This window comes from Caretta caretta, chromosome 9 (genome assembly GCF_965140235.1).
Source record: "Caretta caretta isolate rCarCar2 chromosome 9, rCarCar1.hap1, whole genome shotgun sequence".
Lineage (NCBI taxonomy): Eukaryota > Metazoa > Chordata > Testudines > Cheloniidae > Caretta > Caretta caretta.
This window is the reverse complement of record NC_134214.1, coordinates 63,579,742-63,605,800: the sequence shown is the minus strand read 5'-3', so window position 1 is coordinate 63,605,800 and position 26,059 is coordinate 63,579,742. Positions and strand designations below refer to the sequence as shown.

The following is a 26,059-nucleotide window of genomic DNA, read 5'->3' as shown; positions in this document are numbered from 1 at the left end:
TGACTACAGTGAGCTCTGAATCAGATCTTTGGCGAGAACAAAGGGGGGAAGGGGAGGACTAATACTCCCTGTTGCCATCCAGAATCTGAGCCGGAGTTCCTTTAATTCCAGAGTCTGATGTCAGCAGAAATATTAAAAGGGGAATACAATTAATCACTGAAGTGAACAGCTCCTTTGGTGTTTACCAGAAATGAGAGGAGCTCGGCAGAATTGTCTCAGCCTGGGAAGGAAGTTTTGGGGATTGGGGGAGATTTGATGACAGAAGTAGGACGTAAAACAGGAGTTTTACATATGTGTTTCTGGTTTTTGCACACTGTTAACTCAGTGCCATTTTTTGAAGTTGGAGCAGAATTTGAAAGGCACCTGGATTAATAGTGTGTGCTAATCACTTTGATGAACTGTAGAAGATGGCTACATATATCTGCCTTACAAAACCCTAATCACCCATGCACCCCAGGCAAGTAATTCTTTTGATGGGCAAGTGACATACCGTTAGTTGCTTTTGTTATCCTCAGTTGTGGTGGCAAAGGCTGGGCAAGTGGATTTTGTGAAAAGGCTGTTCAATTTTCAGGACATTTATGTAAGGCAAATCTCTGCTGAAATGACCCTAATACCAGCACCCTGGGGGTGGATGCTTTCAAAAGCGACTAGAGATTCTGGGTGTCCATCTTGAATCCCCTTCACTGTTACTTACTCTTGTGATTTTAGCACAAGTCACATAATCTTTGGTGTTTTTCTTAATGCCCCAGGTCCTGGAGTCAAGTGATTAGGGGTGAACTGCCACTTTCATTAAAATAAAAAGTTTATAGATTGTAGAGAAAAGGTGGAAAATATGAGCTGAGTGCACCCTAAAGGTTCAGACATCAGAAGGCGAAGAAAAATAATCCCAAATTTATTATTCTTTTTAAAAAATCTGATGATTTCTAAGATAATCTCATGATTTTTAAACCAGTTTCATGATTTTTTCAGGCCTGGCTCATGATTTTTGAATGTTCGGGGTTGGCAATGCTGCATCGTACAGGGGCCTGACAGTTCTGAGGTGCAGACACACACACGATCCAGCGCCCTATTTCAGGTCTCTGGCCAACTGGTGAGTCAAGTGACCAATGATCATGTGATAGCTCAGAGGCAGTGCACCCTATAAGTGGGAGCCTGCTCAGTTAGAAAGGAAAATGCGGGGTTAGCGGAAGGACCTACAAAGGGTTCCCTGTCTCAGACAGGTAGACGGTCTGGTAGGAGATACCTGTAGAGAGCAGGTGTAATGGGGAAAGGCCAGGAGCAGGTGCTGGGTTTCAGGAAGGAGCTATAGAATCCGTGGATGATTTAGCTGAGTTCATAACGTTAAATAATGACAACCCTGAAGAAAGGGACTGAAATTCTGCCACTCTTGGGAGCTTTATCTGACAGTGAGTTGGCTCATTGGCTTACACTGACTTTCAGGAGTTGGGGTTTAACACTTTCTGAAAATCAGCCCTCTTGATGGTATCTCAGTTTGGCAAACACCGCAGTTGGAGCCCCCCAAATCACCAACCAATTCCTGAGAACCCAGGCCCACATGTCTGTATTTGTAGAAAACTGGCAGGTTCTCAGCCGTCAAGTTGTGCTACTGTTCCGTTCTGCGTGTGCTGGATTGGAATAAATGTAGGAGCTGGAGCTAGTGGTATCCTGTAAAAGAGAAGAGTGAGTGAACAATGAATAGGAAGTGTGATTTCTTCATTAAAAATTTAAAAAAGGAAAAAATACCTTCCCATTGCCCCTTTGATAAATATGACAAGTCAACAGATTTTCTTGTTACAAATATTTGCAGTGTTTCATAATGGGGTAATGGATTTGATATCAACCAAAGTGTTTGCATTAACCTATTTCAATTAATTTGGTTCAGCTCACTTTGCATTAAGGGATTGGATGGCTCAGGGCTTGGTAATATGCACAAATGTTTTCCCACCAATAGGTCTTGGGTTCAAATCCAGTCCTGATCTAACAGTGAATGACAACTGTTAATTGATTAATAGTTGCTGGTTGATATCAGGTATCGATTGGCTCATGTTTGGTATCGATTGGCTCCTGTGTTGACAATCTGAAGGAAATAAGTTAAGGAATGAATCAATCACATAGACCAACTTCCCCTATGACCTTTAAAGGTAATCATAAGACTAAGGCATGTTGACGGGGCAATATGGGGGCAGATTTCACAGCTGCTGTCCATTCTGTGGCTAAATAGATGAATTCAGTCTCTAGGGCTCTTCATCCAGCACTAAATTATCTTAAAATAAAGTTTCTCTGTGAATTTTTAAAAAAATAAATACTTTTTATGTTGGATTAAACGTCAAGGAATGATTCTACATGCTTGCATGAAAATATGTGAGGACTTAGTCAGGGCTGATAAGTAGACCCATCGGCCTTGGTTTGCTTTGCAGACTTGGACATGCATGTCACATGAGTACATGTGCTTTTCATCAGACACATTTCCCTCATCTGCAATTTCATTCTTGTGAGCCAGCAGGGTAGTGAAATCCTCAAGAGCCCTGCTCGCACAGGAGCCAGATGGAGCAAGGATGGTCTTGTGGGTTTCACTTTCTGCTGCTGCCCCAGACTTCTTGTGTGACTGTGGGCAAGTCACAGAGGGCCTGATTGATTTCAAAAGGTTGGATCAGGGCGTGAATCTCCTTATGCCTGTGTTCCCTGTGTGTAATGTGGGGACAGCCACCCTGCCTTCCTCTCACCCATTATCTGTCTTGTCTATTTAAACTGTAAATTCTTGAGGTCAGGGACTGCCTCATATGTTTGTACAGCATCTAGCACAATAAGGCTTTGATCTAAGCACTCTGCATCCTTCCTGTGTGGTCAGATGTCACTTAGGGCACAAGCAAAGCCCTGCCATCCTGTCTGTCCTGGGCTGCTGTTTGCATGTCCTCTATGTTAAGTTCCTTAAGTTTTCCCTATCTGGGCACTGTTCAACAGAGATTCTTTTGGTCAGCCACTTTTGTGTGTCCCTCCAGCTGCCCAGTGGCACGCCTGTTATGGCACATGCTCTGGCTTCATTCTTAACATGCGTCCCAGACATTTCCACCTTTTTTTCTGAATAACTTTGGAGAGAATGGGGTTGTTGATGGCTTTTAGTGTTTGTTAGATTCTATCTAATACCGAGTATTTTTCTGAGGCATTTGCTTTCGAAGACATTTAGACGTCCGTCTGTCCCTTGGCTGGCTTTCCAGTTTTCACACCCACATGGGAAGACGGAAATAACATTGGAGTGGAACATTCATTGTTTGGTCTTTAAGTTGAAGATTTTCTAAATCTAAACCTTGTTTCAGCTGGTGAATGCAGCTGCCATCTTGCCAATTGGTGACATTCTCTCCTTCTGGATAGCTAGGCACTGCAGTTGTATAAATAATTATAATAAGGGACACAAGAGCCTGAAAATAAACCCAGCTTTCAACTGTGAGATGAGTTGCAAATCCATGATGGAGACCCAGGTTCAAGGCTGCTCCCATTGCTGTCTTCCCCCTGCTGACCTGAGGTGGAGATGGGGTAGGTGGTGTAACACAGTTCCCTGTCGTCGCCTTCTTTCCCTTATCCCATCATCTGGGTTTGGATTGTTGTGCCAGCATCCGCGATCTTCATCTGTCGAAGGAGTCACACGGTCCCCTGTATTGTGATGGATGAGTGACATAAAGGAGGAGGGAACAGCATGGAGGGATAGCTGCCCTTGTGAAATGTTTACTGTTCTGCCCCTCCTTGGGAGTGTGGCAGAGCCTCCCATAGGAAACGAGGGCCAGGTTTCCAAAGGAACTCAGCTCAGCACCTGCAGCTGGGGCCAGATTGACAGAAGAGATTGGCTCCCATATAGGCACCTACCTACTTGTGCCCAATGGGCTGAGCTCTTTGGAAAATCTGGCCCTTATTTAGGTGCTGAAATGAGAGCTGAGCTGTGCTGGAAATCTGACGCCCAATGCCTCTTGGCTCAGCCAGTGGCACCCAAAGAGCACAGCAAAGGGTGCATTACGTAACAGACGGACGATAGTGATCCAATTGATCAACAGCACCCTGTGATCCAAAGGAAAACTTCTCCAGTCCTCTGGATGCTGGAATGACATACTCCCGTAATGCTTATAATTTAATCGAGCCCTAGGAAATGTGCTAGAACAGTGGTATATTTGCCTGTATTTTACCTGCATGGAGGGTGAAGCCCTGGGACCTTATTGAAAATCTGAGGGACAACAACCTTTCTCAGTATACACAGCATGACCTTCAATGGGAGGTAGGTGTGTAAACTGCTTACGCCCTTTTGAAAATCCTGCTAGGTGCCTCGCCACATCTTTAGGTGTCCAAACACCTTTGAACACCTGGCCCAAGGTACTTAGGCACATGTCTAACTTTAAGCATGTTAATAGGCCCAGTGAAATCAATGGGATGGCATGTTGCAATGAGGCATGTGCTTAGGTACCTTGCTGAATGAGTGCCTGGATGACCTGGGGGCTTGCAAAGGAATTCCCCAGAGTTAATTTGCTTTCTGCTGCTTTTCATTCTCTGTTTTAAGCCTGCACAATTGATATCTTGTTTTTATTCAGCTCAGGTATTTGCCTAACACCATCTTTTAAAATCAACCTTGATCTAACTTCCTCTATAATCCGTCAATACCCACGGGACGGCTTTTGTAGTCTATTGCAGCCAATTGATTGTTCTTTCTAACTTCCAAATTTCCATGGGATAGTCACAATATCCCACTTTAATCCCCACTAATCCATTAAAAATGCCCATGGGATAGCCTCTGTAATCCACTGCGCCTCATTGCAGTGGATGGCATTCTCTAGTTTCCGGCTTTCCCTGGAACATTAACAAAATAATGATTGTTAGATTTATACCACCATGGCATCTCGCCTTCAGAAGGATCCCACAGCAGAGCCTTGCAAACTAATATAGGGTTCACTTCACCCACAACTGCAATGCTACCCTCTCTGGGGTGAAACATATCAGCTGTTCAACAGTGCACAGCAACACTTGAGGACAGGAAATGAAAAATAGTGTATCCATTCAAATCTGCAGGGGAAATTTAGGTCAACAGCTTGTTGGAATTTGGCCATCACAACAAGGTTAACACTTGTCCACTTGGAAAGAATGCAAGGGGATATTAATGAGTACGAGTGGTCAGTTTTATGTCTCAGCTCAAAGGTGGCACAGCCAGCCATGCAGTGCCTCCTATCTCCATGCTGAGCAATTGGTTCAATGCATGTACACTCAGGTTTTCCACAGAAATCTTCTTCTGTATGAGTACCCAGCTAGCCCAAGCCTCTCTTAGCTTGTGAGACCTGAGAGGACTGCAGCAAAAACATGGCACGATTATATACAGAAGATGCCGTTTTGTTATGTGATTCCTAATTACTCCCTCAAACCCCATGCAATACTCCACTGTATCTTGGAAACGGCGCACTCTAACTTTCCATTTCCCATGGGACATCTCTAATATTCCTCCTTATTAAATGAGTTGTGCAAATTGAGCAATCTGATTGGCTACTGGCCAAAAGCCATGCTGTTAAGAGAGTAGAACAGCACCAGTTGGAACTCATCATTAGCCTCATCACTCAGGGCTATACTGTGCTTAGTCTGACAGAGGTGTGACTAGATGGGAGTGGGTGCAAGGAGACATTCCGTCCCCCATCCCAATAAGGATCAGCAGGACTCAAACGCAGGTCAGCAGAGCCATCAGGCAGTAGATACTGCCACACTGCAGTAGCTATAACCCTGTGTTTTTGGAGCTGAAGGAACAGGCACCTGGCCCTGGCTCCCCAGGAAGAGGTGTGATTTTAGGTAGTAATTGGATGGGCTTTTCTGCAACATGTGGATTCATTACCCTGCCCTTCCCCAAATCCGTGGGGTTTCTACCCCACTGTCAACACTGGAGTTCTGTTGTTTGGCACATGACCACAAAGACTGTGGCTCTGACTTGGATTCTGACCCTTTGCTTAGAACCCCGACCCAAGATCTGACCTCTGGTATTGACTTCGGCATGGAAATATGACCATGGCAAACTCTTCATGTGGGCCAGGATACTCCTTCAGCTCCAAAAAAGCATGTTTTTAGCACTTGAGCTAAAAGAGAATTTTCTTAGGTAGTTGCAGTAGTAAGTCCCTTATCCTGTCTCTGCCCCCAGCCACTTGAAGGCAACACTACATTCACTCCTAAACACACAAAGCCAGGACATCACAGCAAGACAAGAATGGGGCAATCTTCCTTTCCCCCCCACCCCATCTCCCTGCTCTGGGCCTTCTCATCCCCCACCTGGCAATGTGCAATCTAAACCTGCAATCTAGCCCTCATGTGCTGATTCACAGGTATTTTTTGCCCCGTGCCCAGACCAGTGTAGTGTGGGGTAAGGCCTGGCCTGCTAGGAACAGGGGCAGACTCTGACAGGAATGCTGGAGGGAGTGCTTTGATATCAACCTCTGTAGATGTTTGATGTTTCTGGCTGTTGCGCTGGTACGGCAAGCTAACTGTGTGCTTTGCGATAGGCTGGGGGGATGGTGGCGAGGTCGGCTGTGAGTCACACAAATGCAGAGGGAATAAAAACAGGTGAAAAGGGGTTGGGGATGGTTTAATGTGTATTTAAAGTTTGATTGTGTTGGCAAGGTTTAAGCAGGTGCTTAAGTGACCCAGCTGAACTCATTGCTTCTAAACGTCACCACAAATCAGAAAGACACAGGATGAAATCAGTTCCCAAAACACTTTGCTTCTGTTTTCCTGGCACATGGTCAGCTATCCTGCTCCACAACCAATAATAACCCCTTCTGATGCTCAGGCACCTCTGCCCCAAATGCTAAGCCATAAAACTATTTTGGGGGCATGTCAAGCATTTCTGAACTAACTCTATGTTGTCTGTCTGTTACTGCTGGTTTGTCTGTGGGGCAGGGACCTGTCTTTTAATAAATGTTTGTCCTGCACCTAGCATGAGGGAGCCCTGATCTGGATTGGGGCCGCTAGGCACCACCATGATACAGATAAATGGCATTAATTAACAATCCCCTTTATTACAGCCATCCCATATTATAAAAGCAAAAAGACACTCCAGGGTGCCCATTATTAGGCTGGTAGTATAGCATTCCTTTGTTATAAGGTGCGCTCAGCCCATGACCTTTTCGGCCAGGTTGTGTAATAGTGGTGAGTGTTATGGTCATTGGACCCTAATGGAGATCAGCACTAGTGACACTTCATTCATTCATAATATAGTGCGGAATGTGAGCCATGCTCTGTAATCTATGATTACCTGTGGGATATTGTCTCTAATATACTGATACCTGTCCGCACACAGTCAGAATGGCTCAGGGAAATTTTTCTATTTCCACACATAAAGAGCAAAGCATACACCATCCATCTAACATAACGGTTATGTACGATTATGGAAAACAATGACGAGAAAGAATCAAAGTAAAGCCTCCATGAGAGAGAGAGAGAGAGAGAGCGAGAGAGAGCGCAGTGTGTGCATCTCCTCTGCAACAGGCTGCAGAAACTCCAAGAACAAAATAGTAGCTGTCTCTGAACAGAGGCAGGGTCCTTATAAATATAAAGGTGCAAGTGCAAAGAAAAAGGGCATCTCAGTATCATAGCTGCATGCACCACAAGGTGTTTGGGGCCAGAAGAGAAATGCAAAGAGTAGCACCAACTGGTATGACCTTTCACAAGGTGCAGCCTGCATTCCACTGGTACAGCTCTGCCAGCCATTTGGGAGTGGAACATGATCCTGATCTGGCCCCAGCCTGTTTCTGGAGCCCTGTGTCAGGCTCCTTGAATCCTGAGCACTTGGAACAAAGATTGTTATTCTGGATAGTTACCCTGAGGAACCTGGGGAGAAACTACTTGTGCCTATGTCCCTTCAGGGCTAGGCACAGTCTTCTCCTATATATAGGTCCAGTGGCCCCAGATAGGCTGAACACTCTGCCTGAGAAAAGGAGGGGATGGCAAAGAGAGGTAAACCTACCCATGAGAGTGGGAGCCCATCATGGTCAAAGCCAAACTGGTCTGATTAGAAAGCTAGCCTTTGATGCAGCTACTGAGGGACTCTGCCAGACTTGCGCGTGGAGGATGTTCCATAGGCAGGATCCCTGAGCAGAAAATGTCTTGGTCCAGTTCAGAACTGTGCTGAAAAATCCTAAACACCAATCACATTGTCTCCTTTCTTTTCTGTGCATGGCTCTAATGCTGTGCAAGACAGCCCAGAGGGCAAAATCCTTCATTCATCTGCAGGCCAGTTACAGCACTAGAAGGCCTGTGCTGCCCTATCAACATGTGCTACTTCCTGACTGAAGGGAGAAGCTTGAGGAGCCAGGGGGTGATCAGTCCCATGAGGTTCTTCGCTGTGCATCCCTCAGTGTGGGTTTTGTGAGGTAGACACACATCCTCTAGGAAATGTAGAAACCAACTAAACTCAGTATTGCCAACCGCACATGTTTGTAAAGCCTGAGCCAGGCTCCCCAAAATCACAAAATTGACTTTAAAAAATCATGAGATTTCAATAAATAATCCAACAAATGAGTTCTTTTTCATTTGCCTTCTCGTTCCTGAATCTTTCAGGGACACATGTTCAAGCTTTTCTCCACAACAGTAAGGTCTAGAAACTTTTTTTTTAATGAAATATCAGATTCTCATATAATCATATAAGACTCCAGGAGCTGAGGCTTTAAAAAAACAAAATATTGTGAGAGTCACACTATAACTGTGAGTTTTGGCAATGCTACTAATTTGCTATCACATAAGTCACTGGACAGCTGTCATAGAGTAACAATATTCTGTCACTATAAAATCCCTTTTTTGCCGGTTTCATTTGTTCTGGTTTTGCCTTGAATTTTAGTTTTTCAGAGTCTTTTTCTCCCTTCCCCCCAATACAGTTGTCACAGGCAATAAGCTGCTTTTGCTGCAAAACAGCTGAGATTTCTCCACTGATGATGGGAAGTGGGGAATTTTTCCCCTGGGAGCAATTGTGGGGAAATTTGCAATTATCCTTCATCATGGAAAAGATGCTACTCACTGGTGAAAGTGGCATCACCTCAATTTCTGCCACGTGGATGGAATCCTTTTTCACGTAGAAACATTTCCCCTTATTAAAGATGGCACAGGTCAGAGAGCATCATAACATCCACAAACGCCATGAATATTGGGTCTGCTTCCACCACCCAAACTCAAATAAAGTAGCCCAGGGACCTCCCTATTAGCCAAAAAGTGACACAGATAATGTTTTTTTAAAATCCTTTACCTTTGTATTAATCACACCTGAGATTATGAACATTGGCGGAGCTGTATTTATTGTCCACAATGGATGTCCTTTGTTTATTTTTGTTTATTTACACTTCACTCAAAGCTTGGGCATTGATGGTAGATAGAAGATGAAATGAGCCAATTTACAGTCACATCTAGTGGCCCTAGCAGAGACCGGTCCCCATTGTGCTTGGTGCAGCACAAATATATAGTGAGAAATAGTACCTGCCCTGACAAAATTGAAACCTAAATAGGTAAGTCCTGCAAAGGCCAGGACAGGAACCCCAGGAACAGAGAAAGTGAAATGCCTTCACCATGGCCACACCAGGGATTGACCACAGCTCTCCTGAGTAACAGACCGCTGCCCTGCCGACTGGACCTCACCGTCCTTTGCTACCTCAGTGACACACCAGCCTCTCCTGGCTTCTTCCATTCCCTAGTGTTGAGGGGAGTAATTTGTTGCCAGACTTTACCAATAGCCCATTACCCCCATACGAGCTCAGTTGTGCTGGATGGTGCACTGGGAGGGGGGCAAGGCAAGGCTGCATTCATTCCCCACCCCACCCCTGCCACTCCCTCATGAGGGGCTGGAGTGAGTGGGCGCTTAGCGCTGTGTGCTAGCCTTAAGGTGCAGGTAGCTCGTTCAGGGATGTGAGAGGGATTCTCATTCCCCTGCCTGGGTGTGTCATCCACTTCACAATAAACACCTGAGTAAGCCCATAGGGGCAAATTCTGATGTTGAATAATATCTTGGTGTACGAATAGCCAATGGCTTCTCATGTGGGTTAAAGTACTACTGAACCAAAGCAAGGGTATCAGGATCAGATCTTTAGCCACTTTGTAACCCCCTGCTTCTGGCAGCTCCCCTCCATCCCTTGCCCGCTCTGATATGACTCAGGCATACTCTCTGTGCACAGACTTCACACTTGCTTCCCAAACCCCCTAGGAGACAGACCCCATAAACCTTCATCTTGTATTTTCAAAGGAGGACGCAGGCTTCTTAAACTGTTGGGTCTGCAAGCTGGTGGCCTCAAGCAATTAGTGACATCTCCCACTTGGCATTCCAGTGACCAGGCCGGATGGTCTCTGCAGCCACTCACACCGGTGTGAGCCGGAGATCTCTCTCTGACTGAGCAAATAGAAGCTGTGCTAAGCTCAGCTCAGTTGGAAGTGGCGCTTTGTGGATCTTAAATCCATCACTTGTCTTTCTTAGAGCAGGGATTTGGGAGTCAGGAATCCTGGATTCTATTCATGGCTTTGACACTGAGTCACTGTGTGACCTCAGGCTCTCAGATACCATGGTGATGAGCGTGGCATAAATGCCTAGACAGCTAGATTAGATTAGATAGACTTTGTGCGTTTGACAGCTCTTTGTGTAGCGTCATTGTCAGTTTCCCCTTATAGTCAGTCAATTTCCTTTGTTGTTTCTGTGGGTCTTTCATGTGGCAACATGAGAGAGAAACATATATATTTTTAGATGGCAAAAACTTGGTTGTAAAACCACAAAAATTGTCAGTGTGTATGTGGGGGCGGGAGGGGAAGGGGAAGGAAGACGGGGTTCTTGGTGGCAGTGGTAGGACCTTTGGAGGGAGAAGAAGCATAGACTCATAGATTCCATGGCCAGAAGGGACCATTGCGATCATCTAGTCTGACCTCCTGTATAACACAGGCCAGAGAGCTGCCCACAATAATTCCCAGAGCAGATCTTTTAGAAAAACATCCAAGCTTGATTTAAAAATTACCACTGATGGAGAATCCACCACGACCCTTGGTAAATTGTTCCAGTGGTTAATTACTCTCATCGTTAAAAATTTACACCTTATTTCCAATCTGAATTTGTCTAGCTTTATCTTCCAGCCTTTGGATTGTGTTAGACCTTTCTCTGCTAGATTTAAGCAGCATAATCCATTGGATGGCACATAAGACTAGGGACTCAGAAAACCTGGCCTTCTATTCCTGGCTTTGTCACACACCTGCTGTGTGACCTTGGGCTACTCTCTGGGCTCTCTCCCACCCTTTGTCTATTTATATGATAAGCTCTAGGGGCAGGGACTATGTCTTGCTATGCAAATGTATAACCACTTGGACAGTAAGGCCCTGATTTTAACTGGTGCTCTCATAATAAAAAATAGTATCAGGAAACTGATAAGAGAATGATTTTTTTTCTTATAAAGCCTTTCCTTGTGCTCCTAATAGCACCTGTGTGATTAAGACTGAAAGGGTTTTAAAAATTAACATGGCTTGTCTCTGCTGAGGCCGGCTACACCTTTCACACTTCACTCAGCTTGAAAGGTGAGGCTGGCAGGTCAGCTCTGTGCTTGCCAACCACGGGCTGGTCAGTTAGTGCCCCCCTGTGGTGTTGGTTTTCTGAGTTGGGAAGACATCAGACTGAGAACCCACCCACTCATTTCAGACAAACGGCCATCAGTCTGCTGTCTGTATATTTTAAAGTCCAGCACTGCAGTGTGAATGGCTGCTCCCTGCTGCAGAATGTCCAACAAGCTCTCTGAGTCAGTGAGGAAAAACATACTGCGCTGTCTCTTTAAGGAGATTTGCATAGGAGGTCCTAACTACAGTAGTTATTGATTCTGATGTTTTAAGTGTTATTCATATCCCATTAAAGGATAATGTCTAATTTACAGGCATAGGGTCTCAGTAACAGTACACCCAATCACAAGGAAGCCTTAATGACACTACTTTCCTATTTCTGGTAACACACAATTAATACATCTTTTCATTTCCAGTTTAGATGGGTCCCCCCCATTTGCTAATTATTTTTTTAGTCATTTTGTGATTATCTGTAAATATTTCAGCGCTTGGAGCTGCTAATGACTTGAAGGAAAAGTCAACATGGTGTGTGGCAAAATTTCCTTCCCCTCCTCTTCTGGAATCGTGCAACAAATCACTCAGTAAAACACACACAAGAAGAGGGGATTGATTTCTTGGGGATGGTGCCCACTCAGAGGGGTTTGGATGGAGGTGGAGACTAGAACCCACTAAGACTTTGATCACCTAACAGACAGAGGGTCTCCTCTAGCTGGCCACAGTTAGAGTAGCAGGTTCTTTTTTCTCTCTGTGGGCCTAGCTGATAGCCAGCAACATCACATTTACTCACCTATAGGCACAAATCCAGTGTTAGAAGCATTGTCCTTACAGAGAGCACTAAGGTATTGGGTTAAAGCACTGCAGTTTGAAATCCTGCCATATGGGGTTAGCAGTGTAGAATATAGTAGGACTTTTATTTTGTATATGGTAACAAGGGGTTATGTGCCAGGGGAAGGGACATTTCTGCAACCCTGGGAAAGTTAGGCTCTTTGTCACACCCCCATTCCATACTTTCCAGTCAGGCTTTGGCTCTTTATCCACAGGTGAGGGTGGCTTGGTCACTGAAGCCTCCTGGGGAAGGGGATATCCCAATTAACCACTTAGTCAGCAAAAACACACCAGAAGGTGTCCACACAGCTCATTGGCCATGGGGGCAGAGCAAGACGGTACCTTGTTGCCAAGCAGATTAAGTTTGACGATGAACTGAAGGGCAGTTCTGCCCGGAGATGTGACTGTGAAAAACGGCATCAGCTTCCTCCACAGATCTGCTCCCTGTGTGTCCAGAGGCCTGTCTGCTATCTGCATAACATACGGTTTAAAAATGGTTAGCATTGCGGAGCCGACTCCGTGAAGAGGGAATGAGCTAGAGTCTAGTCCCTCTGGTGCCGCAGCGGCCGGCTTGTTTGCTACATTCCAGTTACATGGCCAATCAGTTACACCTATGCAAGTCCGTGGCTGGGCGTGGGATCCTACAGGTATCACTGGGGGCAGCACTGAAAGGCAGTGGGGCTACACAGGTGTCAGTGAGGGCATCATTTGGTCTGTAGAAGTGAATTAGTAGTGATGAAGGAAAGAATCCAGCTTCTCTCTCAGTTCCCAGGGTGAGTTTGCAGGGGGAGCAGTTAGAAAAATCCACCTTTTCTCTAGTAAATTGGGTATTGTTGATGTGGAAAGCCTTTCAACCCAGTGGAGCGTGTACGTTCACTTTCCATTGGTAACTTCATTGCCCAGTAAGCTGCACTGCGGCGTAGGGGTAGTTCGACCGGAGCTCTGTACTGTTCTAACCCGGGCCCTTTGTGTTTCAGGTAACCCTGTTACAGTGGGAATGAGCATCCATATCTCCAGCATTGACCAGATTTCAGAAGTCAACATGGTAAGTCCAAAAAGAAGCAAAAAGCCCACAAACTTTACCTATCTTCTGGTGAGAGAGAAATCGAAAGCCGTGACTACTCAGAGTCATTAGAGCGACAGGAGTAATTTTTTTTTTTTGCAAGAGTTTGGGGGCTAACATAGGAAGGGTGGCTAAATTCCAGTGTGTGTAATTAAGTTTGGCTTCCCTGCATTCCTTCTGCAGTTATTCTTCATTTCTCCTCCCAAAATGGTGTTGCATTATTGGTGGTGCAGAATGTCTTTCATATTCCACTCCAGAGGTAGTTGCATTTCTGTGGCAGGTGTGGGATATGCAGAGTAAAGTGATTAAGGTTCTTCCTGGATAAAATGTAAAGTGTTCATGTGCCATTGCTGTGTATGTAGCAGGACCAAAACAAAGAATGGGGGTGGAGTGGGAGGGGGGCAGGCAAGGGTAAGGATATCTAACATCCCTTCCTACTCTCCAAAGGAACGTGTTCCTCTCTCAGTATGACACATGTAATGGTTTGGTTCTGTGTGCCTCACTCCTCGTTCCCCATGATTCATGATTCCAGCAGACCTGCGCCACTGAGAATGTACATGATATTTGCTGTCCAGCTTCAGCCAGATTGCAAGATGATGCTGAAATAAACCCTATATTCCAGCATGTGAGGGATCTCTGGCATGTATGTACACCCCATTCTTGATAGTGGATTTTGCCTCTGTAGTGTCTCAGATCATTGGGTGAATGCAGGTAAAGCTGCTAGGTTTCTGCTAAAGATCTACTACCTATATGAGCACCTCTATTCTGGCTGGATATCTGTGCAGCACTGAGCCCTGATTACGCTACAGAGTTAGATCGATATAAAGCAGAGTTAGGTCAACATAAGCTGCAAACTTCTACACTAAACTGTAGCTCCCACCGATGTAACTTGCCCACTACACCGACCAAGAGGCATAGTGCATGGGTTGATGTAGTTAGGTCAGTGCAGTGTCAGTATAGACACTGCGTTTTGACATCAGCTGTTGCTGCCTTTCAGAAGCCGTGCCACAGTGTTCCCACGCTGGCAGATAAATTGATGCAGGCGCTCCTGGTGAAGCCAGGCACCGCTGACACAAGGAGCGTAGTGTGGACGTGCAAAACCGATTCCATTATTTTGATGACTGTGCATTGGCATAACTTAGGTTGACTTAATTTTATAGTGTAGACTTGCTAAAACGCTGTGAGTTCTTTGCTACTGTCTGTTAGGGCTCTTAGATGAGCATCTCTAAGAGAATGCCTGCTGGTTTAACTGTATCAAATGCTCCATCAAGAGCATGGCGGGGGACCTTTCCTGGGCATCATAGACATTTCTGCTAGCCTTTAGTGGTTAGACCTCCAAAGAGCAGATGTGTTTGTTTGCTGCTCTTTTCCAGCATCACAGGTCCAGCGGTGGCATTACAAGTCAGCATGTGTCCAATGACTGCTGCTTCGAACACTTACCTTACAGTAAAAAAAAAAAAAAAAAAAATGGAGTACTTGTGGCACCTTAGAGACTAACAAATTTATTTGATGCCACAATTCCTCCTTTTCTTTTTGCAGATACAAACTAACACGGCTGCTACTCTGAAACTTGCCTTATGGTGTTTCAGAGACTGTCTGGAAACAAGAATATGCTGCCAGAGATGGAGATGCCTGTGCTGAGATGGGCTGGGTGGGTTTAACGTCAGACTAATGGGTTGGTGCGTCTCTCCCTGGTCAGGAAAGAGATTCCTGACCCCAGATGAGCTGATCCGGGGGGGGGGGGGTCAATGGACTGAGTGTGGGAGGCATGTATCTCCCCCATGTTTTCTTCCCCACATGCTGGAAGTTGGGCCTGGTGACTGTTTAGCAATGGGATCGCTGAGCATCCAGCCCTGTGGGCATTCAACAAAGGACAACTAATTGCTGAGTTATGAGGAAAAAGGCCCTCTATCTGCCCTGAGGTCACCCCCAGGAAGCTTTTCTTCTGGACCTGCTGCTTTTGAAAGGCTGTGTTTGGTGGAAGGGTGAAGGAGACATTCACTGGAGGTTGTTCTTTTGTTCTCTCGGTTCTGAACTATGTAGAAGAACCCCAGCCTTACCTAGAGCTCCCTGGCCAATGAAGAGAATTAAAACCTTTGTGTCCCAATGCTCCTGCCCTGTTTCTCTGTGTCGGACACTCCTGTCTGATTTCAGTGCCCACCAGTGCTCCTGCTCTTGGTTTGTGTGTGGGAAGTGGGACTTTTAGGAGTAGAGGGGGGACACTTCTGTTTCAAATCTTCTCTACGCTTGGAACAGCTTGGGCCAAATTCAGCTCTGTTGAGTTGAGTGGGAATTGCACTCATCTGCATCAGGGCTGAATTTAGTTCATGGTGTGTCCATGTTCTCAGATGAAACCATTTGCATTGCAAGTTCTTGCACAGTAAAGCCTTGGAGTGCTGCATTGAGGCCTGGGTTTGCCATGGATCTGTCCAGGACAAGTTAGATTTCCCTGCAGTTCAACCCTCAGCCTTCCAAGTGGCACATACACTTTTCATTGCACTTCTAACAGCTTGTCTTGTGGGACAAACTCACATTCCAGTATAGGTTTCTGACCCCCAATACTGTACACCTCACAGTCTTTAATGTATGTCTCCTCACAACTCTCTTGTGAGATGGGATGGTGCTATCACCCCCTGTTAGGTGGGGAATGGAGGCACTGAAAGTTAGGTGCCAAAGTGCCTTTGAGAATCTGGGCCTGCATGATTTGCCCTACATCCATGGCAGGAAATTGAATCTAGGCCTTCTGCATCTGGATCACTGGACCATTCTTCCTCCCACTGTGCTAACACCACCCCTCAACCTGATGCAGTCATCCTGCCAAATGCAGTCAGCTCAGCCCGCTCCTGGAGAGCAGGCCTTCCACCTCTGTGCCATGTCTGTAGCGTCTCCACTGGCAGACTGGCGCTGATCGCATCTGTGCTGAGTCTACATGAGAGGGCTCTCCACCTATCTACGCTGGCTATGGCCGGTCCATACCAGGATAGATGGGGGCTCTCTGCTTCCCACCTTGGGTACAATGAGCCCTTCTTAGGAGAACTGTCCTACCTGCCTTGTTGGGTCTGTCGTGTCCTCACTGGAGGGGCATTTCTCTCTCCCATGCAGGGTATGACAGGATTTGGCTCCTGCCTATTCCGCGTACCTCATGTGCTGTCTCCTAGGAGTGTGTCCTGCCTGCCTGTACATGATATTCTGCAGGACTAGTCTCCTACCTGTGCCTGATGAACCACTCAGACTCTCGCTCTGAGAGTGTGGCTTTCTCCTGTGATTTCTCCACATGTGTGTATGGAGGAGGGGAACCTTTGCTGAGAAGTGTTGTGTCTGCCCATGCTGGGGATGCCTGGTTCTGCTGGGGAAGCTCATTGGCAGAGATTTCTTCCCCCCTGTGCTGGCTCTACGAGACTCACTGGACTGACGTTCTTCCAAGCTGTGACTATTATGTCACGTTCTTAATGTGGGAGCTTTCTCCCTGGATATGCTGGGGGCTCAGGTTCTTACTGGGTTTAGTGTGGTACCCTTGATGGACACACTAAGTATACCCAGTAAGGAGATGGTCTGGTCCAGTGGGCAGGGCACCAGAAGTCCTGGGTGTTACGCCTGTCTCTGCCACTCACCGGCAGGGAAACCTCAGTCAAGTCACTTTCCTGAGCTGCTGTTTTCCCCTCCCACACTTTGGCTTGTCAATTCGGACTATAAGTGGGGTGAGCAGCACCTCTTAGATACATATCTGTAAAGGGTCTGGCATGATGGGATCCTAATTGACATGAGGACCTTGAAGTGCCACTGTAACTTAAAGAATGAGAAGAGGAGAGGCAGCTCTGAAAGGGGTTGAAGACTGGAGCCATCTTAACAAGAAGACATTAAGGGAGCCAGGGATAGTTTTATTCCCTGTGTGATGTGAGTTTCTGCACTGAGCAGGTTTTGACTTCTTGTTCTCCGCGCTGGGTAGCAAATCCCCCTGGGGAAAGATCAGTGTCTCAGATCAGTGTGGGTCCGGGCACAAGGATATCTGCAAGAAAAACAAGGCATTTCTCAGGACATTGAGATCAGGAAATAACCGTTCAAGGAATAAATTAAAAGTCCACAAGCAGGACTCGGTTGCCATGGAAACCAGATAGCTTCTATTGTTACACAACGAGCGCTGTTCATTACTGCCCCTTGTAGGATAATTAATTAATCCCCAAATATCCCTTTCTGGCACAATGGGTGCTGCTGCTGTGATCAGAGTGCCCCCTCACCTGCCAGGTCCCTTTGCTGTGTTTACCCTCTCTTGGGGCTGCAGGTTGCAGCAGACCGGGCACAGAGAGAATGGTGGTAAATACTGGAGGTTACTGGATGCTGTGCTGTATTACACAAGAAGTTAGTTTTCATTGAGATTCCAGCCAGATACAATGCTGCAAGGTAATGCAGCTCTGTCCTACAGCGATACAGTAGTTTTCTGAGTGTTGTAATACAGAGGAGATGATGCAGTAATATCTCAGAATGGGGGTGGAGGGCGGGGGGTGGAGTTTCCTATGTGCTCTAATGTAGCAGAGGCAATGCAGTTGTGTCTCAGGATTGGAGGCTTCCCGGTGCCGATTTGTAGAGCAGATTCAGTTGTGTGTTAGTTAGTGCTGGAGGTTCCCAGATGCTGTGCTATCTAATGTTGCAGAGGCAATGCAGTTGTGTCTCAGGGTTGGAGGCTCCCAGGTGTCGATTTGCTAGAGCAGATGAAGTTGTGTGTTGGTGCTGGAGGTTCCCAGATGCTGTGCTATATTATAGCAGAAGTGATGGAGTCATGCCTTAGTGCAAGAGATGCTTGGCTGTACTGCTGGAATTGTAATATCTTCTCAGTGACATTATAATTAAAGTGCACTTCTCTGAAAAATGACTGTGGAAAAAATAACCCCTTCCTGCTCACCAGAGCTGCTCCCTGCATGTATTCAGACTCCTATCCTCTGACTTTACTCACCAAAGTAATGTTTTATTCTTACATACTCCCCCTAGCCTTGCAGAGCCAACTCTGCTAAGACTGAGCAGGAGCTTATTCTGCCTTCTTCTTTGTTTAACAGGATTGTTTGCTAAGTTCCAACCATTTACACTGATGTGAACACCGGTCCTGGATTCCATGTGCCGAACCAGGCAGGTATTGATTAAGGTTCTGCCAGCCAAATGCAGCCTTCATTACAGGTGACAATGCAAAGGAAAGAGTCTAGTTTGACCCCTCTCAGATCTCCAGATGGATTTGCAAGGCTGAAAAATAAAATCGTATAAAATTACCACACTTGATCTAGAAATCATTGAAAACAGAGCTGGGCAAATAATGGAAACCCAGTGCCTGTGAATATTGGTAAAGGAAATTTGCTGTATAAATTCTCTGCCAAATGTTATCCAACCAGCTGTGACTAGGAGACGATGAACGTGGAGCTCCATAATGCCATTTCTGTGGAGTCATTTTGTAGAGTATGGCAGAAGTGTAATATGGCATTAGGAAACCTAGAAATTGCCAGACTGGATCAGCCCATGAGTCCATTTACTCTGCTATCATCTGACAGTGGCCAGTACCAGTTGCTTCAGAGGGAGTTGGAAAAACCCTGAGTCAACAGTTATGGAATAATCTATCTATGGTAGAATTTCTCTCCTAACTCCCATCAGTTAGAGGCTGGCGCTAACTCTTTCTCTGAAGGTTACTTTTGGAGATGAAATTCCTCCGACGTGTTCTCATGCTACAGTTCAGATAATCAGGAAGTTAATAAAAATCCCTTTAGCCATTCATATATTATCTGAGCATGGGAGTCGGTAAGGATGGGAACCCCAAACCAGCTATCTGTGCTTGAAAAAAGAAAATACAGTTACCCTCTGTGACTTTTCTACTGGATCTCCTGCTCTGAAGTATACAAAAATGTGAAGCTTAATAATACAACAAACCCAAAAAGCAATATATAAGCACCATGGACAGCACCGTTTACGTATTCAGCTGCTCTCCCTGTATTGCAACTTCTTGTGGCTCCCATAATTTATTCATCCCAGGATGCACTCCTACATCTGCAAAAATCATTGTTTGAGTTTTTGTAATATCATTAGCTTTAAAATTTTATAAACCTTGGTGCAGGTGACAAGTTGAAAAGTTATGGGAGGGTTATTGTTGCAGGGGAAAGGGTCAGGATGGAGCTTCCCTGTGGAAAAATTTCCCAGTGATGTGCATGAAGATGGTGCGATGTATAGGATATTTGTAGTACATCTGCTTGATGAAGGTGTGCAGTAAAATCAATTAGAATGTAGGAAGGGGCAAGGTGCCATGCAGGACTGAACCTGAAGGCAGGGAATATGGTCTGGCCGCCTTCTCTTATAACTGCTCAATGCTACACTCCACTATCTGTTCGTGAGAGCGACTGCATCGCGGAAGGCACACTGCGCTATGTCGGTCTGAATTAAGGAAGTTAACGTATTGTGCCTGCTATTTTCCAACCTGTAGAAACTTATTTGAAAGCCAAATTTCTTCCTACGAGGCAAAGGCAACAGTCTCTATGCAGGCGGTATGCAGCGTGTGCCCAGTGCAAGTTATAAACCGAGCTGCTTTTGAGCTAGCTGAGTGCACAATACTGAGCCTTATTTTAACGTGGGAGATGAGGGTGCACACGGAACATGAGGGTTCTCAGGACCTTGAAGGTCCAGGCCTACAGTTTCTTGATCCTTCACAAACAGGGATAATTCTATATCTTTAGTTTGAGTTATCTGTCTATCTCTATTTCAAATATGCCTTTCTTTGTGGTAGCATCTGCCCACATTAAGCTTGGCAGTATTTTGTATTCTCACTGGAATGTGCATATACACTTGCTCTTTGTTTTTTTATTATTACTATTTATTATTATTTTCACTTTAACCTTTGTGTGTGGGTTACTGCTGATGTAGCGGATGAGCCTGGGGAGATGTGGACGCTATAAGGAGTGGAGCTATTAGACTCCATAGCTGAGAGGTATTTGATCCATGCACAAAAAGCCAATTGCATGGGCTCAGTCCTGTGGCCATGCAGAGCTCCTTGCAGGATTGAGGGAGGGAGGGAGGAAGGAAGAATGAATCTGTATGAGAAGGAAAGCAGAGTGGGCACCTCAGTGTATATATATGATCCCCCAACTTGAATTCCTTCACAAACCTGTCTTCTTAGTAGGCAAACTTTCTGGATTAAATCTTGGTCCCTACGAGAGTTTTGACTTTCACCTCACTGGAGCCAGGATTTTATCTTCTATATTTAAAGTTACCAGTGACAGAAAACACCGTCATTGCTACAAGGATTCACCAATGGTAGTGATGACCTAACGAAGATTGAGAGTCTACAGTTCCCTCTGTCCTTTTCAAAGATATAGTTATCTTTAACTCTTAAAATAGGTTTTCCTCCAGAAAAGCCCAACTAGGGAAATTACATGCAATAATTTACTAGAAGTAATGTGGGTTAGTCTCTCTGTTCACTGTTTCTTGATGCCCAAAGGTTTTAGAACATAGAGGAGATGAAGCATTTATGTCTTGGTGATGGAATTTCTTAGTGGTCTACTATCTTATTCCAGGATACAAGTGTTCTCATAGCATTCAGGAATTTCTAGCACTGTGACACGACTGCATTACCTGCAATATATTACAGCACAGCATCTGGGAATTTCTTGCCCAGAATATTAAGCATTCTGCTGTAGTATAATGCAGTCATATGCTAGAAGTTATGAGCTGTAATATACTGCAGGTGATGCAGTCATGTCACAGTGCTGCAGGTTCCTGAATATGGTAGTGTTCCAATATAGCAGATGCAATATGCTGCCCTGTCTTGGTGCTGGGGAGGGGTTCAAGGTAGCTGGCTTGTGACATAACAGAGGTGATGCGGATATGTCTCTGGGGAATTCCCAGGTGCTGTGCTGTGCTACAGCAGAGGTAGTGCAGTCCTGTCTCAGTTCTGGGGGTTCCCTGATGCTGAGATTTAATGGGATATTGCAGACATATCTCAGTGCTGGGGGTTTCCTGACACTGTGCTATAATATAATGCATCACAGCTGGTATTTCTCTTTGCTTTCTACTGCCAAAGAGCTCACTGTAGTACAGCTTAGGTCACGTAGTTATTGTCACTGGTTCAAGTTCTTGGGTGCAGTGCTGTAATTTACTGTTTGCTTGTGGATGTTTACTTGTGAAGCCAAACAGCGGCTATTTTGCATACATGTAGCCATACCTCTCCCAAAAGAGGGGGCTGACAGAGAATGAAAAGGCTGATTCTGAACAAAGCTTGCTTCCTTACACAGTTGTCAATCCTGCATGCTACACCATCACGAGCCCAGCATGCTTACACTCCTGCCATCATTCTCGCATCTCAGTTTATTTTACTTCTTCTGTACTATGATGACTAATTAAACATTTTATCTTCCCCAGCAGTAGGGAGCAGCCGGTGCCTGGTGGATAACATCAACAGGGCCACCTGACTACTAGGAGAAATGGGATCTATATGTTTTTTCCCAAACCAAAAGGAAGGTTGGAGAAATAGGAGGTGGGGAAAACATTCAACTGATTTCTAGACAGAGCATCTTAGTGCAGTCTGCCAGGTATCAGAGCATCTTTCTTCAGCATGAGTGCAGTCTTAAAAGCTAAGGGCTAGATGCTGAAATCTTTAATCACATCCAATCATAGGTGCTGGAACTAGGGGTGTGGGGAGGGGGGAGCTGCCGCACTCCCTGGTTTGAAGTGGATTCCATCATATACAGGGTTTACAGTTTGGTTCAGTGGCTCTCAGCATCCCCACTATACAAATTGTTCCAGCACCCCTGCATTGAATAGTGCCTTACTCTACTAACAATGATTTCAATGGGCCTTCTCATGGAGTAAGGTACTACACAATGTGAGTAAAGAATCTGGCCCAATGAATACAACGTAAGTCCATTGTTGGAGCAATGTGGAGGAAGCTCAGGTTTGAACAAGCATGGTGACTAAATTGCCTTCTCCACTCTGGGACGGGTGATCCTTCTGTACTAGAGTTAGAGTCTTGTGTGGATGGAGCAGGGTGATAGTCCTCTCATTATTAATAAAGCAAACAGTTGTGCGGCATTCTGTAGTGCTCCTAATTCACTGGTCTGAAATTGATTATCACACACAAATGTTGATTACATAGAAACGCCCCTGGTTTAGAAATTGGAAAAAGGTCAGTGTTACTGAATGATTAGAGAGACCAAGTTGGCATTTCCATATTCCTGACCATTTGAAAAAGGCAGAAAAAGAGTTTGTTATCTGTAACAGATTTTCAGAGTAAATCAACTCAATTTCCAGACCCATGCCAAGAGTCTTTTTCCTTCTGTATTTCTGTTTTCTTCTCTTTCATTTCTTTAATTATTGTTCATCTACTTGTCTTTCTAATCCCCAGGTTCTTACACAATACCCATCACCATAGTACCTATGTAATACTGCTCAGATATTGTCCTCCTGTGTCTCTTCAAATTACTCCAAATGTCGAACATTTTGGTTTGGCTAAAGGAAGCACCCACAAAGTTTGGATGCTTTATCTGAACATCGTGGGTATGCAAAATTAAGGGTTTGGCTTTAATGTCATTGGGAGTTGCAGGTGGTCCATATTTCTCATGATCTCATGGTCAGGCTCTTACACTGGAATTCTGTCATGGGCAGTGCAATATTTTGTTCCTTATACATGTAATCCCAGCTAGAACCAGGAAAAGCAAACGTATGGGAAAATGTAAAGCAACAGGGCTGAAAGTTACCGGAACTTTTCTGAAGTCCTTAATAAGTTGGTTCAGATTCTGGACAAGACTTCAGGGGAGAATCATATTTTACTCAAAATGGCTTATATCCTCTATATCATGAGTCACAAATAAGACATCTCCCCATGTTCAGTCCTTAGTGGATCACAGGAGACATTTCAAAGAAAAAAACATGTGGCCCTTTATTTTTCTCTGAATTGGAAATTCATCACACCTTTTGCTTCTCCGCTTCCTGCAGGAATTTATTGCAAAAAGCAAAGATTGGTATTGGGATTAGTATATGATTATAGAGTTATACATGTGCATGAACACAGAGAAGGATATGGCCCAACAATCTTAAAATATAAACCAGAGAAAGCACAGTACAACAATTTGAGTGAATGAGAGTATGAATCAATGGTAAAGAGACCGTGGTAGGAAATAGGAAATATGCCTGGAAGAAGAACTGGGCTTGGAAGAGGAGAGGGAGACAAGAAGTCAGGTACTGGTCTAAGTATAAGAAGCTGCTTGAATGGATGCACTAAGCCAAGAGTGGGACATGGTGACCAAGGGCTGTTGGTGAGGAAGGGACAAAAAATGCATCGTCAGCCACTACCATCCTGACTTTCTGCAGCATCCCCCCTTGGAGGGTGATCTGAGAACTGGAGGAAAGGATCAGTACTTTTACAGTAGCAGCTGGATTTCAAAGGGTCCTCGAGAGACTGAGCACACCAAGTTAGGGGTGGTATTGCCTTATTCCCAATAGAAAACCATGCAGCTTCTCTCTGCGAGCAGCCGAGTATCCGGAGCTTTAAATCAGGGTTTCCATTGCTCTTTGACTAGCTGTGCCTCCTTTGATCCAAGTTTAATCAAAGGGGAGACCCCTATGGAAGATGCACAGGAAAGGGGGTGAGCTCCACATGCCTCTATAGGGCTGAGCAAGGAACAGTTTTGTATTAGACTCAGAGTAAACATCTGCCTACCACCACCTCCACATTGGAAACACTGATAACTCTGGTATGAGAATGTAGCCTCTGTGCCCTGCTCCTAGTTCTAACACCCAGACATAGCCAGGGATACCTACCAACCCCTGGATACCTGGTAGAGGAGAAGCCTGGTACAGGACTTAGTTAGCTATGGAGCATATCAGATGATTTCATTCCATCGCATAGAACTGAAATTCCTATAGCAACAGTGCCAGCTTCACCACCTGGGCCACCAAGACTCAGGCATGTCTGCCTGGAGTAGGGCTGCAGCTGCACAAGAGACATGGAATCCCAAAGACAGCTGGTACAGTACCAAAATGGGTAGGATTGGCCTGGGAAAGGGGCACTGTTTCAGCACCCCTACCAGGCAGACACCTCCCGCCAGGCACTAGGAGACCTGGCTGACCTCCCACCAGAGGAGAGTTACAGAAGTCCCACCAATGCCTTCCCCTGGGGTGGGGGCTCACACCCTCCTGTGAAGCTGTTTCCATCCGCCCACAGCCCTGGGAGTGAATGTGGCCAAAGATTCTCTAGCCCCAACGGGGTGTCTTAATGTCTTAATGCTCGTGTTACAAGAAAGCTCTGTCTGTATATATGTAAATAGTTAATGGAGAAGGTCCTCAAGAACTTGTAGCACCGTTCCCAAGTTGTGTAGGCCCACTAAAATGTTGCTCACTTCAACTGGCGTCCTCCGTCCATCTCTTTGCCTGGAGCTCTTAGCATTAAGCACTAGCTTTGAAAACCCCCAGGTCGCCTGGAACCACAAGTCCAACCCCTGGTAGGAATGACTCAGCCCTTGTTCATTCCAGTGCTGATAACCAGGAGTTCCATGCATCTTCCTAGTATGGTGGCCTCCCAAGTGAGAGCATCCTGAGTTCACATTAAACTATCCCCTGATCCTCAGAGTGAGAGTTTACCTAGGATTCCTTAGCCAAGATTTTCCTTCCCCACACTATGTGCTGAAGCCAGCTGCGTTTTGGGAGTGCTATAGTGTAGAGATAAATGCTTTGGGATGAATGTTGCTATATAAAATATTACAATTCTCTATCTGCTTCGGTACAAAATGGCTTATCTTTAGATCAGCACATACAGCAGTATTTTATAGTAACAGTACAAACTACTGCAGTTCACAATAGCATATTCCTACAGTATTTGGAAACGTTGCAGAGTACTGTACGTACCTGGGTCAAAAGCTTATAGTAGCTTCTCAGTTTGTTCTCAGTCCTTAGACAGGCAAAACTCTGAATGCCTTTTTATTGAAAAAACTCCTATATTCTAAAGCAGTGCTCCACATCTCTACCTCTTTCAACAACAGTGCTGCAGTGTATTGGAGGAATACTGTAGAATGCTCAAATATTTTCGTGACTTTGGTGAAAGCTTCATCTGGATATGGACTGTCTGAAAATTGATTGAGATTTCCAGGCTCTGGCCTATAGACATCCCAGGATATATACATTGAAAGCATGCAGCTATGGAGTGTGGGTGTGGGTATGTGCACGAGCTTCTCAATATAGAAACCAGATCTGAATCCAAATGTGTGTGTGGGGCGGGGGGGGGGGGGGGTTGCAATTTGAATATGTAAATAAATAAGGATATATATAGCTCTATACGTTATGTACATGCTAAGCGATGATGGCAGATAAAAACCTTGCTTCTTCCGAAGGCTGGAACAAGGCTCCCTGTATATTCCCACGATTCCTGGACCCCCTCCCTTCTGTTATCACATTTGCAGGCCTCTGGAGGAGGGGGCATAGTTAATATTCTGTGTCTGTGCCGTCTTGCTAGGCAACAGAGAAGAATGACTGTTCAAGTCAGAAGAATGGTAGGAAAGGGAGAGGACTAATGAGATGTTGGAGGTCCAGACAGGCCCTCCGGTCAGATAAAAGGGGTCGTGACAAAATGGGTTGCGGGATAGC

The 26,059-nt window shown here is 45.3% G+C and overlaps 1 protein-coding gene across 2 annotated transcripts in view; it reads left to right on the top strand.

The window, feature by feature from the left end:
* The window catches only part of GABRQ (gamma-aminobutyric acid type A receptor subunit theta), an 88,164-nt gene that overhangs the window by 17,857 nt on the left and 44,248 nt on the right, over window positions 1–26,059 (top strand). Inside the window, exons 2-3 of one of the 2 annotated variants that reach the window (XM_048865064.2) lie at window positions 970–1,090; window positions 13,377–13,444. In XM_048865064.2, coding sequence (XP_048721021.1) covers window positions 13,397–13,444 — 48 coding nt within the window. In that variant the 5' untranslated portion in view covers window positions 970–1,090; window positions 13,377–13,396. The remainder of the gene's footprint in view (window positions 1–969; window positions 1,091–13,376; window positions 13,445–26,059) is intronic. The other variant, XM_048865063.2, reaches the window with a different exon arrangement.